This window comes from Ictalurus punctatus, chromosome 17 (assembly GCF_001660625.3).
Source record: "Ictalurus punctatus breed USDA103 chromosome 17, Coco_2.0, whole genome shotgun sequence".
NCBI classification, from domain to species: Eukaryota; Metazoa; Chordata; class Actinopteri; order Siluriformes; family Ictaluridae; genus Ictalurus; species Ictalurus punctatus.
In genome coordinates, this window is record NC_030432.2 from 22,743,859 (window position 1) to 22,761,965 (window position 18,107).

The following is an 18,107-nucleotide window of genomic DNA, read 5'->3' on the forward strand; positions in this document are numbered from 1 at the left end:
AGAAAGGTTGTAACCCTTTCATTCAAACAAACAAACAAAAATAAATACTAAACATATAGTTATGTCGTCGGTGATTATGTGACGTGTGCTCAATCTAATCTTAGTTTCTCCTCCAAGTATTCTCCTCAAGGCTTCCTTCTATCTTCGTATCTATTTTTATGTCTTTTTCTTCAGCTTCAACATGTTAACTAAACAACCCTTAAGGCAAGAGGAACATTCTCTTTTCGACCACTGATGCATTTAACTCCTGGAATCTACAACCCTGTAGAATTTAGTTTCAACTAAACCTGGACCTGATATGCAGGTGCTGATGAAGGCCGTGATTAAGTAAAGAAGCAGGTGTGTTTGTTTAGGACTGGAAGTAACCTCTGCAGGCGAGTAGATATCCAGCAGCAGGCTTGGGGAGCCACGGCTCAGGAGATAATGGTGAGAGTCATCTTCATAAGTGTCTGTTCCAATACAGCTTATACAAAGCAGCCTGAATTGAGTCTGTGGCCATAGTGTTACATAGCAGGAGTCTGTGCTACATGTACCATACACTCTGAGTTTCTGTGTACAATCACATGCAAATGTATTTTATTTATATAGCAGAAAATAATGGTATATTAATCCTAAAAAAAAATAATGCTTGTTTGTTAGTTAGCTAGCAAAAGTGTTAGGGAAGTTAACATGACCATTAGGGGATGGATTTTTTTTTTTTACTTTCCTCTCTCTCTCTCTCTCTCTCTCTCTCTCTCTCTCTCTCTCTCTCTCTCTCTCTCTGCTTCATGCTTAGGCGTTTCTGGAAAACGACAAGATCCAACACAAGGCTTGTCAGATCGGGAATAACCTCAACACCTTAGATAAATATAAAAGACAGACAGTGGTGGCATGTTTGAGCCCATCACGCCAGTCCTGTTAACAGCTTTCATATATCCCAGCTTTAGTCTTCGCTCCATGCACGTCTTTGAACTTTGTATAAACACAACATGACGCTAGCTTTGTGGATTGTGTATATAATGTCTACGCTTGCTGATACTTGAGCATTTCATCAGCTTCTTTGTACCTCTTGATAACAGACATGATAGTTGCCAGGACACTGTAGGGGTGCCTTTTCTTTTGAAAATCATTCTGTTTTCTCTTGTTTTTGGTTTCGAGAGGAAGAAAGAGAAGATGCTGCATTTTTTTTTAAATTCCTCTTTGCAATAGGGAAAGTCAATTTAAAACTCTGAGCAATCCTTTGTTTATTATTTTGTCGTGAATCACCCTGGTGCTAATTCTTGAAATTACTAGTACTAGACATTAAAGCCTGGTTTATGCGTCGTCAGAACATCTAGAGGGCTTCCGAGAGTGGCCTGAAATGTACCCCTAAAAGCCTGGATTATTTATGACTTATTTTTTCTTTTTAATAATCTGAACAGCAGGATTTTTGTCTTGTTTTGTTTTATACTCGCCTGTACGTCAGACAAGAAATCATCTTTTTCAACCTGCTTCAATCTGTACCACCTTCAGAAAAAAAAAGCATGAACCAGCCATACAACCAACAGGGTGGCTGCAAACCTTCAAAGAATCCTCCCAGCTTTCATTTCGAAGAGCTCAGGCTCTTCGATCATCCACTCGAGATGTTTTCCTTTGAACATCTGCATCTGGTCGATATGTTTATCATATGGTACACAGAACAGGATAGCAAGCCTTGCTGAGCTCCTCGCTGAAAGGAGTGTTCTGTATATCGATCTGATTGATCTGACTACTGGAGCCCATGCCCTCGACCCCCCGCCCCGGCATACAAACCCGTGTCTGGTAGTGTCTAGTCAGGTCAGTGAGTCACTCTTGTTCACATGCTAAAAAAAAAAAAACACCCGATTTCCAGATCACACCACTAACTAAACACCCACCACTGAGAAAAGTACTAGACGGATCAATGGCGCTTTAAAAGTGCTGGTATATTCAGGCCTCCTGTGCGGATCATTCAATCAGAGTGGTGTGGATAGCCTCCCTGCTGATCGCCCAGCTGGATAAACCACTTCAACTCTGCTAGCACTCGAGTACAAAATTGCTCACCTTCTTTCAAAATGACAGGCTTCATGTACACACTTGAGCCAAAAGCCAAGTAAAGCAGAAACGCCACCTGAAGCGCATGTTGTAGCAGTGTCACAAGTGATCTTAATTAGCTTGAAATAATCAGCACAATCTCACCTGCATCCTCTCCAGCATGTCGAAAAACTCGGCAGACTGAAAGCGGAAAACAAAGAGGCATTAGAATATGCAAAACATACACACAGATGTACTTCCTGTTAATGTACGTGCGTATGACATACAGATTTGGGAGTGAGAGTCGTGTGGAAAAATGAGCTTATGAAGCTGTGGTAGATCGAGACAATTTTATATGGGTTGGCAAAGAGTTTTGGAAGGGAGTTCTTTCATAAAACTATGATTTTAAAAATTTAAAAAAAAAAAAAAATTGTGTTGTCATGCTTTTGTTGTTGTGTTTGCAGCAGTTGCTGTATATCTAAGGCAAATGTATATGTTATGGCAATGCTCTTATTGCAAATGCACTTTACATGACCCAAATTGTAACACCACCTCCATCCACCCCTACAGTATATTGAAGTGATATATCTGGACCTCTACCATCTCTTAGATCCACTCCTATTATCACATAATTCTAGACTCCCCTCCCCCCACTACGGAATAGTTCCACCCCTAACAGGAAGTGACTCTGGACCCCCGACCACTGCATCGATCTGTCCACATGATCACAGTATTCTGGACTTTTTCTAGACCCCCTGTCACGCTATTGATCTGCTCCTACTTTGAAGTAATTGAAAACCCCATTAGCAACCAACAGATTCACCCCTATTATAAAGTGTTTCTGGACCCCATAGATCTCACATTAAGAACTGATTCTGGACTCCTACCACCCCAAAGCTTCACCCCTATTATAAAGTGTTTCTGGACACCATAGATCTCACATTAAGAACTGATTCTGGACTCCTACCACCCCAAAGGTTCACCCCTATTATAAAGTGTTTCTGGACCCCATAGATCTCACATTAAGAACTGATTCTGGACTCTAACCACCCCAAAGCTTCACCCCTATTATAAAGTGTTTCTGGGCCTCTACCATGGCATACAACTCGATGCTATAAAATGATCCCATACCAGTAAATAGATCCCAACCCATTTATACACTGATTCTAGACTCATACTACCCCATATATCCCCATTAACAACTGATTCTAGACTCCCACCACCCCAAAGGTTCACCCCTATTATGAAGTACTTCTGGACTCCTACTTGTGCAGAAAGCCGCCTCTATCGGGAAGCGCTTCTGGAACCTCTACCACTCCATAGATCTGCCACATCCTACCACACCACTGATGTAACTCAATTATGAAGCGATTCTAGACCACTACTAGCACATACATAGTTCTAGCCTTATGACACACTGATTCGCAAACCCTAACAAAACCGTAACATAAGTTCCCCAGTTTGCAACTGATTCTGATTACACTATTAGCTGTATATGATGGCATTCAACAGTACTGTATTACCTGAAGCGCTTGGAGCACTGTAGTGTCTATAGTCGGGCCTTTTCCCTCCCTGTCCACTGGCTGGATCACTTCTCCCTTGGTGTTCTGATACGTCATGTTTTACAACTGAAACACTGTCTAGATCTCTTGCTATCACATACTGTATCCGCCACTAAACTCCTGCCATCCCTATGAAGTGATCCTAGACCCCCTACCACCCTGTAGAGCTGTCCGTTAATGAAGTGGTTCTAGATCCACTATTACTACATAGATCCGCCCCTATCGTGTTAAACCAGGGTGTTACATAAACTTCAAAATCAGCATATATACAAGGCATGCAGTGGGAAATGTAGTACAGCTAACACAAGTGAACAATTTGCAAAGATCTGATGTACTGTAAATGCAACACTCCCATTAGACCATTATAGCAGAAATGTTCTTAAAAAATCCAACTGGTGTCAGGGGCTGGGAGGAAAATGTGACCTGGTGAATAATTCATTCCCTCCAGCATACTAACTCAGCAAATCAAGACCTGCGAGACACCACAGCTGCCTGAATAACCGTGGAGATCTTATCCAACTACCGTAATCCGGATCAAAAAAAGAGTCAGATATTAAACTTCAACCCTCGTCACGTCAGACAGAAGGGTGAAGCTCTCAGAAAGTCTGAGAAACAATAGCATTAACGTTACATAGGGATCTATGTGAAACTGAGTCTCCTTATCTCTACATGCACCCTGTGGACTCGGTGGCTGCTCCACAGCTGATTAGCGACACTTACACTGAGGGACTTACTGCAGGGATGCCTAAAAACACACAACAAACTTTTGTTGCTATGCAAACTGCGTACAAATATGTATATGATTATATAATTGGATATAATGCAATAGCTTTACGCAATTACGGAGTAATCAAAGTTCGCATGATGTAGTAATATGATAATAATAATAATAAGAAGAAGAAGAGGAAGAAATAGAATAACAAGACACAGCTTACAAAAGAATAATGATTACTGTACTGTCCGTGTGTGTGCTACGATGCTCCAATAGACAACTTATGTGTCTACTAACAACAGAACATCTACTGCCATGGGTTTCAATTCAAACGTCCTGAGTAAACTTATCGAAGCCTATAGCAATACACTGATTCCACACCGATTCCTCCACTATTTTGCGATCACGGAAATGGACACCAAAATCAAAGAAACACCGCAACATTCGCAGGAGCTTATCAAAATTCCTGCAGATGTTCTGCAGATTTGGGCCAAGACTCGTCGTGTGACATCATCACAATGAACGTCAACGCCCGGCGAACATGAGTGCAGCTAAAAGATCTCATTTACCAACAAGCATCACCGTGAAAGACCGCGCAAAACACCGTCGTGCAATCGCTATTTCGCCAATTCGAGTAGTTTTCACATTTTTGACAAAAGCCGCGGCGAAATCGAGCGTTTTTTTTTTTTTTTTTTTTTTTCCAAATGGCCGCCGCAACAATCACAAAAAAAAAAAAAAAAAAAAAAAAAACTCTGCAAAATCCTGTACGGCGTGATTAGCGATGCACTAAAATTCACGGCACGTAAAATGGATCAAGCGCTAATTTACGATCGTTCACCCGATATTAGCGAATAAATAAAGAAAACATGAAACAAATCTCTCAATCAGATTATATCAGAACTCTAAAAGGCCTCTTTATTAAATGCGAATACACTTTTGCTGAACTGTACGACTGCAACTTACTGTTCTGAATGGTCGTACAGTCGATATTACACAGTGTTATCATCAGCTGGAACATAAACATACGTTGTGTGCTTCGTTTGCCTGATTAATGTGATCCGAATCAGCTTTTTCCGATTATATCTAAAGGTTGTTGAGGGTTGTTTTATTTTTTTCTTTTCAATAAAATACAGATTCTCAGCTTACTTGTACCTATTTCTTACTTAGACTTTCCAACTCTAGAGTATAGAATCATGACGTTTTTATTTATTTTCATTTTTTGCCATACTCTATAACTCTACGCTCCATATTAAATGGAGTACAAACAAGCATGTACATTAAAATAAATCATCCTTAACAAGTATGATAAAGCACAACCAATAAAACAGTCCGTTTCGGTAGAGTGGCATATAAATGACTGGTATAAAATACTACCAAATGAAGTAATTCATTATTTCCACCTCCAGGATTTAATATAAAGTTACCTGAGACATACTAAGAGCTTCTGTAGTTCATGTCAGGGCTTGAGACGTGGAGCATTCATTTACACTCCCTGTATTTACACCGTCTTCAAGCGTGGGCTGAGTTCAGTGGTAAATAGCCATGAGGAACAAACTCTCTCTCACACACACACACTGAACAGCCTCCCACATGAGGGAGTCTGAGAGTGGGTTAAGTTTTTCTATTGCCCTGTGGAGTATTGCATAACGCAGTCAGTCGTGAAGGTAGCATTTCTGCACCATGACAACGCCGTTATTAGTAAATGCTTACGATGCTGCTGATGCAGTGGAACGGTTTCGGTTTTGCCGAAATAACCTCACGTACAGGAGCGTTCTTTCCTCTAAAGCATCATTAAAGCCAATTCATTAAAGACGTTCCTGTGTGATTCAACTTCCACCTAACGTCCCTGCCGCTGATATACTGTACACGGACAGATTCTCTAACCACTAAACCACATCACATGAAGTTCATCTTTCGGATCAACACACACACACACACACACACACACACACATACACACGTACACACACATACACGCACACACATACAAATACATACAAATACAAATACACATCCTCTTTGTCTGGTATGTTGAAGATTACAGATTGTGTCGTACCTCTCTGTCAGAGCCGGCCATGTCCTATTCTTTAGCAGACACACACACTCATACACACACACACACACACGCACACATACAAAGCAGGAACAGAACTACTGGGTGTGCCTGGCAAGCCTCTTAACATGCCATGCCACAAACTAGTCCTACCAGTCTGGAGATATTTGCTCTCACTTCCTTTCTTGTCGTTCTTCTCTTTTTTATTTCTCTCTCATGCAACACAAACATTGTTTCTCAGCTTTCAGTGTTAATGTTGGCAGGCTGGAGACCTTATCAACCGCACACACACCATCCTTATTCTCTTTCCAACTTCTGAGTGTGTGTGGATCATCAACAATGTGTGTGTGTGTGTGTGTGTGTGTGTGTGCAATCCTTGCTAAATTTCCTAACAATGTTTGCTGTTCCAACATTCACCTAGCAGTATATTATATTCTATATTATAGTACATTATTATATTATACGTGTGTGTGTGTGTGTTGGTCAGGGGGGAAATGGTCCCTATATAATATATATATATATATATATATATATATATATATATATATATATATATATATATATATATATATATATATATATATATATATATATATATATATATATATACAGAACATACCTGAACACATTATTAAATATAATATACAGTCCACTCTGAAACTATTGGAACGGCAAGGTCAATGAAATTGTTTTTTCTGTAGACTGAAGACATCTGGGTTTGAGATCGAAAGATGAATATGAGAAGAGAGTTTAGGATTGCGGCTTTTACATCCTGGTATTTATTTGCCGATGTGTTAAACGATATGGAACGTAGCACATTTTGCATCAGACCACCCAAATTTGTAGACAAGCAAAAAATATTGAAACACGTGACTGACGGGTGTTTCTTGTTACCCAGGTGTGTCTTGTTAGAGTGATTGCTTAAACAATAAATAGCTCTGAACATCTACTCTAGGTTTTAGCCTTCAGTTTTACCTGTAAAGACTGCGTTTATTGAAAAGGATAAACCAACATGAGGATCAGAGAGCTGACTATGGGAGAAGATCACTTGGTCCAAATACTCAGGTCTGCACTCAACACCAAGTCTGGGCTCGTTTGGGGGCGGGGCTTATAATCGTAGGTTTGCGTTACATTGAAGAATTTCTTCTCAACTGTACGCCGATTTCGCAGTTCCGTATTTTATGTAAAAATAGTAGCCACTTGTTTGATCTCTTTGCAGATGTTGATTATTTTCTTGTGATACCAACAATCTTTTTGGATGTCATCGTGTACTAATACCTGCAAACGTATTAGTGGAGCTGATTTCATATAAATGATTTTTTTAAAAAAACATTGTTTATCCATGTAGGCGAGAACAAGACGTGCGTTATTTGCAAAGCTCTCAGTTCAAGCACCACAAAACTGAATTAATTACAGCCGTCCAGTGCTATGAAAGTCTGATCTCATATATGAATATCTATTACAACTCGTTCTCCGGTATCACATGGTTCGGTCGAAGCAAACCCCAGACCACTGTTTTCAAGAGGACCAGGGATTAGTACTCACGACCACTCCAGATATCTGGCCCCAAGTCCAAACTCAGTTTCAAAAAATTGAAAATGACTTTAGATTAGACTTTAGGTTTGTCCTTTCGGATTTTTTTTTTTCTTTCCTGCTTTGTTTCGAACACTCTGTGTCACCTAATTAATATGTGTGAGGGGGGAAAAAAAAACCCTACAGGTCACACTGTGTTATAGATTCAGCTGGTAAAGAATTTGGCTTTCAATAATATATTCCCAAAAATATTCACTTATATTCATGTGCAGAAAATGAAAAAAAAAAAAAAATGATAGAAGAAGGAAAAAAAAAAGAGACAGAAAACCCATTATAAGTCGACACGTACTTTTAGAGAGTGTATGCTATCTAGGCCTCGAACACTGTATATAAATCTATGCCAATATAATAATGTCACAAAACATGTTAATACTCTGCTTATTTTTTTGATAACCTGAGAAGTCTGAGTAGAGTTGAGCATTTATATTGCAATCATGCCAGTAAACATTAGATGACTTCTCAGAAATGTTTCTTCTCAGAAAGGAGCTGTTACTACGGAAACACAAATTACACCTCAAAATATTCCACTGCTTATAGATGGAAAGATAATCTACTCTTAATATTTCATACTTAATGTCAAGTGGTTGCATGAGTATAATTTGTCTGCATGCGCGTGTATATTTTTAGTAGCATTTACTAATTGTCCCCCCCCCCCCCCTTATTATATTAGCTTCATTAATATCAGGTAGAGTTTACTTCAAGCGAGTCATTCCAACTGCATCTAATGTCTTGTCTACTCGGATAATTTATGTACGACCCCAATTCCTGTGTAAGTTGTAAAATAAATGCAAATAAAAACAGAACGCGATGATTTGCGCATCTCACGGACGCATATGTTATTCGCAATAGAACGTTGAGAACATATCAAACGAGACGTCTCAGAAGAGTCGGGACGGGGGCGAGAAAAGGCCGGAAAAGTACGCGTTAATGAAAAGAAACAGCCGGAGGAACACTTTTGAGACGTGTTGCGGCCGTCGAATTCAAAATGACCTCTTTTTTTTTTTTCTTTTTCTTTCTCTTAAGATAGTACATTTCGTCGGTTTAAACATTTGATACGTTTTCTATGTTCTGTTGTGATTAACATATGGGTTTTATTTACATTTCACACACCGTCCCAACTGTTTTGGAATTGTAGTTGTAGATGAAGTTACAAAAAAAAAAAAAAAAAAAAAAACTGTCATGAATAACTGTAACGTAATCCTTCTGCATTAGAGGCCATTTGCCGAGATGGAGGAAATGGATGCTTGATTATTTAGACTTTAATTTGTGTAAACACGCGTATTTTAAAGTATTTTATAATGGCTTATTATATTTCGGTTGAACCTAAAAGTATCTCAATTGAATAAAGTTAAATTTAATAACGTGCAATTAAATCAAGGTCAATATATATATATATATATATATATATATATATATATATATATATATATATATATATATATATATATATATATATATATATATATATATATTCGGTTTACACTCCTAAGTGCTGTAACTGTGCACACCACTAATACTGTATCAGTCCAGTCTGTTTATAACATGATGATTTGCATAATTCAAACTTCACTCACGGGAAGTTCCGAAATGCTTCTGACTAAAGCCTCAGGAAGTGGCGGTGGCTTGAGAAACAGATTTCTTTTTCATCACATGATTTCATCATCATTTCTAGTGATTCTAATGTTGTTATTTATAACCAGGCTGTGAAATAGTCCAATTTAACTTGAGGTAAAAGGATCAGGACTTCAGGGGTCAACTTCATTTACTTTCAATGTTATTCTGTGATGAATTAGATCTCTCTCTCTCTCTCTCTCTCTCTCTCTCTCTCTCTCTCTCTCTCTGTGGAGCGAGTGGAGAGTGATTCAGAGCGTGGCTGAAGTTTTTTTCTCAACTTTTCGGGTCTTTACGTTTTATCTTGATGAACTGGGATTGTGGATGTTGTAGGAGGAAGAGTGGGATTAGGGAGGGGTAGACAGTTTTAGACTGGCGGTTATGGATAGTTCGGGAGGAGCGGGTTTTGGCCAGATGACTCGGCGGAATAGAATTAAAGTGCCGTTTGGTATTGAAACCTGAGTAGAGGAGTGGAGGGTATGGAGATTGGAGAAGTTATTGGATATAATAGTCTAATATAATGTAATCTCTCTCTCTCTGTGTTTTTGTCTGTCTTTCTGTTTCTCTTTGTTCTGCTTCTTTTTGTCTGTCTCTCTCTGTCTCATTGCTCTGCCTCTTTTTGTCTGTCTCTCTGTTTCATTGCTGTGCCTCTTTTTGTCTGTCTCGCTCTTTCTCATTGTTCTGCCTCTTTTTGTCTGTCTCTCTGTCTCATTGCTCTGCCTCTTTTTGTCTGTCTCTCTCTTTCTCATTGTTCTGCCTCTTTTTGTCTGTCTCTCGCTCTCTCTCTCTCTCTCTCTTTCTCATTGCTCTGCCTCTTTTTGTCTGTCTCTCTCTCTCTTTCTCTTTCTCATTGTTCTTCCTCTTTTTGTCTGTCTCTCTCTGTCTCTCTTTCACATTCTGTCTCTCTCTGTCTGACTTTCTTTCTATCTCATTGTTCTGCCTCTTTTTGTCTGTCTCTCTCTCTCTGTCTGTCTATCTCTGTCATTTTTATTATTTTGAATCATCTCTCTCTCTCTCTCTCTCTCTCTCTCTCTCTCTCTCTTTCTGTGTATTTGTTTGTCTCTCTCTTACTCATTATTCTGCCTCCATCCATTTCTCTCTCTCTCTCTCTCTGTCTCTCTTTCTCTTTCCCATTCTGCCTTTCCATCTCTCTGTCCGTCCGTCTGCCTCTCTCTCTCTCTCTCTCTCTCTCTCTCTCGCTCTCTCTCTCTCTCTCTCTCTCTCTCTCTCTCTCTCTGCTAACTGCTAATGCTGCTAAATCATACCATTCAGTTACTTCATTACTCTACATTACTGTCTTGTTTAGACCTGAAATCCTGCAGTAAAATAGCGTGTACACTTGTGTTTCATGTATAATTGTTCGTGACATAGATGACAACAAGTGGCAACAAAGGTAGTGACGTAACATTCCAGAAGTAAACACCAAAGTGAGTCATCTCGCTTAATCTCACAAATATCAAAGTTAGCAAGTTTAATTCATTCATGAATCAAGTTAGATTTATAACGAAGAATCTTGGGTATAACCAAGATCTTGGTGCCCCTTGGCATTTTCCTGCAACAGCATCTAATTTCGGCTTCATGGCAAAACATTAAGAGCCGTATTCAGAGGTGAGTAAAGCGTGCTCGACGAGGAGTTTATACAGAAACTCGACACATTGATATCGCACGAGGGTTACGCATGCGGGGAGCAGAGTTTTCAGAAGAAAAAAAAATGACATGATATTTTAACCTTGAACTTAACCTTGAACAGGTTCATGGTTAATTAATTGATAAAGCCGGAAGTCGTCATGAATAAATGATGATGAATTGTGCAGAACCATTCCTTTGTACTATAAACACCCTCCGTGCTGGGAAATGTGAAGAAGACAGACGGTACAACTCCGAAGCCACCAAACTTCAAAGGTTGCGGCATAAAAAGGTCAAGAAATGCAGCTTTATACAAAAATAATTAAAAAAAAAAAAAAAAAAAAACAAGCAAAGGATTTCTGTCAATTCGAGGTTCTGAACACAAAGGAAATGGAGATGCGTTGTGAATTAAATTGAGCCAAAAAGCCAGAAGGAAATGAAACCGAAAGCCTGGCTCGGCTGACACGAACGACAGAAGTAACCTTCAGTGAACGAACAAATGACTTCAGTTTAATACATCGAAAATATTCCTTTACTGTATATATTCTAAGGTCAGTAACACTGTCAGTGGAAGTGAAATGTCTATTATGCATTATGAATTATTAATGTAATACATTATAGGTAGTATACATACATGTCTACTAATGCCAATGTCAAATTCTGTATTATGTTTAAATATAGCCACACTGAGACCTGTCTTTTTTATGCATTTTATAATGAATGTATTGTATCAAATATGTGTGTGTATTCCAGCATGTATTTCCAGAAACCCTAAGAGGCCATGGTCATGCCCAATACTAATAAATGGCAGTAGACAGAATTGTGTATCACCTTTAATAAACACTTTAAAAAAAACCCGTGCTGCGGGGGTTTCCTCCGGGTACTCCGGTTTCCTCCCCCAGTCCAAACACATGCACGGGAGGCTGATTGGCGTGTCTAAAGTGTCCGTAGTGTATGAACGGGTGTGTGAGTGTGTGTGTGATTGTGCCCTGCGATGGATTGACGCCCTGTCCAGTGTGTACCCCGCCTTGTGCCCCATGCTCCCTGGGATAGACTCCAGATTTCCCCGTGACCCTGAAGGAAGCATAAGCGGTATAGAAGATGGATGGATGGATGGATGGATGGATGGATTTCTCGTGATCATGACGTCATTTTCTCAAGAGCGCATGGCCTCTCAAGGCTATGTATTGCTATAATACATATATATTTTATTAGTAATATGAAGTGTAATATAATGATCATACGCGTGTTAGAATGTATGTAATATTTATACAATATTATCATTCTAGACGCTATATCATTTATAATCATTTCGAAGTAGTATTTGTGAGACAGTGCTAATTTAAAAAAAAAAAAAATAATTATATTATGCAACGTAAAGTTTTACAGGACTTTGCTCGTTCCGTTTCCTTGTTAACAAGGAAAAACAAGCTGTTTTTTATTATTTATTTATTTATTTATTTTTTTAACTCTAAGAGAGGGAAAGACTGCTATAACCTGCTATAACATACGTGAGAACAGGAACTTGTTTCACAGACATTCCGCAACGTTAAATGGAAAAAAAAAAAAAAATGAAAGTGTAAGCAATTGTAATCGTTGGTAAATAAGAGGAATTGAACACTCTGATGTGCTGTTACGGGAAAATAATCAGCTTCGGGCCATATCACATCACCCCGTTGTTGAGTGTCATTCTATAACAGCGTGCTCTGTTGTGTTTAACTTACACAACACGTCATAAACATAGCTTACCAAGTGTAATGCGTGGTCATAAACAGTTACAACAATGTGTATGATGCCGTATGTATTCATTATAACATGTTACGGATGCGTTCGCAGTTCATTATACTGTAGAGGACTTCATAGAAAGCATTACCCTAATGTTAACTCTACAGCGTATCTCAGTATCTCTTACTGAGTTTTATAGTTTATAGCCACGGATCAGGATACATGACACTCCTGCTGAACTTGTCATCACACTGCAGTGAGATGGCCGTCAGTGAAATACGATTATTACGGTGTTAACAGTGCAAAATAGGTGCAACATGTTGTGATGTGAGGAATGTGTGTGGGTTTTGTTTTGTTTTTTTTCCTTTATAGCAACGAAAACTGTTCAGAATAATCACTGTGTGAACATGTAGGCGATGAAAATGGTTCATTTTTCCGCTGCTGTGTTTCTGTCATGGCTTTACAGGAGATATATTGATTTGGACAGCGTGTGTGTGATGGATTGTTTATAGGATGTGTCAGGATATGTCTGTAAGAGGGTGTGTGCAGTTTGTGATAAGAAAATAATGGGAATAAATGTCAGTTTTGGTCTTGTGGAGACATTTGCTTGGTCCATATCAAGAACAGTAAAGACAATATCAACAGGCGTTTGGGTAACGTTAGACGGAAACGTTACGAGAACGTTCTGGTAACTTTATGGACGTTACAAGAACCATCACAGTAAATTTCGAATGGTTTCCACTACAAATACCATTACAAAGCATCAGCTAACCGTTAAAACCATTATTGGTCCTTAATGGTATCCACTAGACATATCACGCCACTGATAGAAGGCAACAAATTACCACAAGAGACCCAGAGGGACCATTACAGTTTCCATCAATACTAATACAATTCCCATTATAACCATTAAAACCATTACAGATTCTATGAGGGTTTCTATTGTTTTGTTTTTTTCAGCAGGGATATCAGTGTTTATTTTGAAGTAGAATAAAAGTCATTTTTATTATTGAGATCTTATAAGTCTCAAGTTTGACTGGCGATCTATCATGCTGAATGATTTTACCTCAAACCACAAGCCGGCCTCTAAATCTCGTTAATAAATGTCAATGTCGGACCTAATGTGATCAAGAACGAAAAGCTCTATGGCTCTATTAATTAGCCAAAATATCATTGTACACATTTAAATAATGCTCACAAAATAAATCTGTCCTGAAAAAGTAAATGATACAGGAGATTTACATTAGTAATAGCACATTTTATTATGGTACAATGAACAAGTGTGTGTGTGTGTGTGTGTGTGTGTGTGTGTGTGTGTGTGTGTGTGTGGGGAGCTGACTACTGCACTCACCTTCATAGTGGGTGGTGCAGTGCGTGGCGGTGATGGTGGACATTCTCCCAGAGGAACGTTTGAGATGGTCAGCAGCTCTTGTTTCCTGCAAAACACACACACACACACGTAGGCGCTTTTAGACGGCATTCAGACATTATTGAATAGTGAAATAGAAACACACACACACCCAGAGGACGTGCAATGTCCTTCTCAGAATCTGATGACCAGGACATAAAGGTACTTCAGGAGACTGAGGTGATAATCTTTAAAAGAACTGTTTGTATTTTTCTTCCCTCAGCAAGCCCACTGGCATTCCTCAATCCCTCAACCACTACACACACCACCACCACCCCATGAAGTTATTACTATGGTAACTGCGTCCAAAGGACTTAAGCTCGTCATTGTGTACACCTCTGTCTGGTTTGGTAACCAACTGATGTGTTCTTGTGTAGTCCCGTTCTTTCTCCTGCGACCTTGCGGTGTCTCGTCACTCTGAGGCTTTCCCTTTGTTATATCCTGATTTATGAATAGATTTACTTCACCTGGCTATGACTCTACATAACCCTCGCCTGTGCTTTTGGTTTGTAAAATAAATACATACATCCCTCTTTCGAAAATTTCTCTTTTCAAAAATGGAAAGAAAGAAAGAAATGATTTGTATTTCCTTCTGATTTATTGATTTATTCGTAAGATTTTGTAGTATGTTGTAAAGTACTAAAGGTTCAATGTATGTTTTAAGGTTTTGAAGTATTTTGTAAAGTAGTACGGTTTTGCAGTAGGATTTAATGTTGTAAAGATTTGTAGTATTATTGTAAAGTAGTAAGATGTCGTATTATGTTATACAGTTTTGTAGTAGGTTGTAAAATAGTACGATTTTGTAGTATGCTGTACAGTAGCAACGGCTTGTAGTGTGCTCTAAAGTAGTAAGATTTTGCAGTCCGTAGTAATGTTGTGTATTTGGTTTGCAGTATGTTGTACAGATTTGCAGTATGTTGTAAAGTACTAAAGTTTTAAAGTACATTGTAATGTTTTAAAGTATTTTGTAAAGTAATGCAGTTTTGCAGTATGTTGTAAAGTTTATAAACTTTTGTACTGATCGTAGTATGTTGTAAAGTTGTAAACTTTTGTACTGATTGTAGTATGTTGTAAAGCTGTAAACTTTTGTAACTGATTGTAGTATGTTGTAAAGTTGTAAACTTTTGTACTGATCGTAGTATGTTGTAAAGTTGTCAACTTTTGTACTGATCGTAGTATGTTGTAAAGTTGTCAACTTTTGTACTGATCGTAATATGTTGTAAAGTTGTCAACTTTTGTACTGATCGTAGTATGTTGTAAAGTTGTCAACTTTTGTACTGATCGTAGTATGTTGTAAAGTTGTCAACTTTTGTACTGATCGTAGTATGTTGTAAAGTTGTCAACTTTTGTACTGATCGTAGTATGTTGTAAAGTTGTCAACTTTTGTACTGATCGTAATATGTTGTAAAGTTGTCAACTTTTGTACTGATCGTAATATGTTGTAAAGTTGTAAACTTTTGTACTGATTGTAGTATGCTGTAAAGTTGCAGTATGCTGTAAAGTGTTGTAGTACGTGATAGGTTTTGTAGTACTGTATGTTGTAGAGTTTTATAGTACAGCATCTTGTAAAGTTGTGTTGTGTTGTAACGTTGTCAAGGCTTATTGTAAAGTTGCTGCACTACACAGCGAAATCACCAGTGTTGATTTAACATGCACAGTGTTGAATTTACACCCCACAGTGTTTACACCCTACAGTCCATTGGACTCAAATGAACACTCTAGGTGTTAATTCAACACTAGGGATTTTACTGTGTATGCAAAAATATAGGCATGTCATGAACATTACTCATAATTCAACTAGCTAACAATCCATCATGCGTAATAGTGTAAGCTATAAAGTGCAATGCATTTCCTTTTTCATCTCTCTCTCTCTCTCTCTCTCTCTCAGGAGTGGCTTAAATAGTCCAGTGTAACTATAACTTCATATACTGCTAACAAAGTCCTTACTGTTATTGAGTTGGATGGCAGTTTAAAATAAATTAATACATTTTAAAAAATACATACATACTGAATATCCTGCTGATCTCTCCAGAGAGAGAGAGAGAGAGAGAGAGAGAGAGAGAGAGAGAGAGAGAGAGAGAGAGAGGACAAGGTATCGGAACATGATCACGCATGAAAAGCTCTTCTCTTAGCCAAAGACGAGCATGAGATGGACTGGCCCAAAGTTTAAAATTAGACACAGTCATGTTCCCATTAACAGGAAATGGGAGACCTCGTTCGGAGTCTGAGGCCTGAAGTTATACACCATTAAGCTCTCAAATCACACACTTGAGAGAGTCATAAAAACCTGACTGAAATGAAAACTGAAATCTCACACAAATGAGTCGAAATTCTTCGCGTATAACCGGCTATAATTACACGGTACGGCACAACTGCTAACAAAACATCACGGTTATACAAAAGCGTCTGCAGAGACTCAACCGACAGTAAACTAATAACAAAATGTTATGAGAGCGTTCCAGATATTATTACCATAAATCCCAGACATCGGCCTACAGAAACAATTGCACTTTATTGAATTAATGAACCACAGGCATGATCAAGCTTTCACTGCCAAAACGAATGCGGTGACACAGCAAAGTCGTCGTTTGCGCCTCTGGAGGATTTGGCCGGTCATGTGCCGGTGACCTGGATATGATGAGACTCAATGGAGCCTAATTCTCATGTGGAGAGGAATAAATTGGCAGTGAGACTTCCCACTCTTCACAGTTTATTTCTCTCATACGTGGCCAGAATCCTGAAACACCTCACTCCGTCAAGGAAGAGTCTGAAGGACTCGGTCCAAAACGCAGCTGATGAGTGCCAAAGATTTACACTCAGCATCCGTAAACATGCGAGTTTAATCCCAACACAACACAACAGCCACAGAGCTGAACAACCTGAGCAACCTCATTCATCATTCATCATTTCTACACTGAATTGGATTATTAGTGAGAACGAAAGTGGTGAAACCTCCAAGATTGAAGGGATGAGATTTAAATAAACAAACATTGACAATAGTATTCTGTTCTTATTTGCCACGGTGACCAATCAGAGATGACACAGCTAACATGAAACGTAGCTAAGCAGCTACTGCATTTAAAATATGACTAGCAAATACACATTTTCATCAAACTTAGACACGCAGTACGGTCATCGTTCAGGTGAACTTGTGAGAGGACTGCTAGGCAACTAGGAAATATAGGCCCAGTTTACACCTGGCATTAACATGCATCCTGGTTGATCGAAGCCAAGTGGTCAGCGGAGACGCATAACCGTTCCCACCTGGTATTATGAACGCGTCTCCAGTGACCACTTCGCTGGAGGAAAACGGTTACTTTTATTAATTATGTCAGTCTTTTGCTACATTTATATTCGGGATCACGATGCACTTTTGAGATGCCTTTAACCCCATTCACTCCTGTACTTAGTCCTGCCCACTCGCGATCCGATCACGCAGGACGCATGACAATGCCGAGCGCGAACGGGCATAGACACAAGTGTACGTTAGCGAGGCTTACAATTTAGTTAACCGTTCATCTTTTATAAGGACAACGTAAAACCAGGATCATCAAATGATGGCCGATCGAGGGCCGTACCCGTGAGGTGACAATATTAGAGTGGGACCGCGATTAAAAAACTTAGAAACACCATAAACACGGGTGGTGTTAGCTGTTCGACTGATAAAAGAGCAACCAACTGGTACAGTCGCACGAAAACCGCCTGTGCATGAATGCGAAAGCACTAACACGGACAAAAATGTGCGAATGCAAAGTTGGGGGAAATTGCTCGGAAGCGTAAGCGGCTTTTTAATTTATTTATTTATAT

The 18,107-nt window shown here is 38.9% G+C and overlaps 1 protein-coding gene across 9 annotated transcripts in view; it reads right to left on the reverse strand.

The window, feature by feature from the left end:
- Positions 1 to 18,107, reverse strand: part of rap1gap2a (RAP1 GTPase activating protein 2a) — a 100,777-nt gene that overhangs the window by 23,746 nt on the left and 58,924 nt on the right. For 5 of the 9 annotated variants that reach the window (XM_017490580.3, XM_053687493.1, XM_017490577.3 and 2 more), the window contains 2 exons: positions 14,244 to 14,328; positions 2,176 to 2,211 (listed from right to left, as the gene is read on the reverse strand). In XM_017490580.3, the coding sequence (XP_017346069.1) occupies positions 2,176 to 2,211; positions 14,244 to 14,328 (121 nt within the window). Of the gene's footprint in view, positions 1 to 2,175; positions 2,212 to 5,708; positions 6,270 to 6,340; positions 6,500 to 14,243; positions 14,329 to 18,107 lie in introns of those variants that run through there. The other 4 variants (XM_047161404.2, XM_017490579.3, XM_017490581.3 and 1 more) reach the window with 3 other exon arrangements.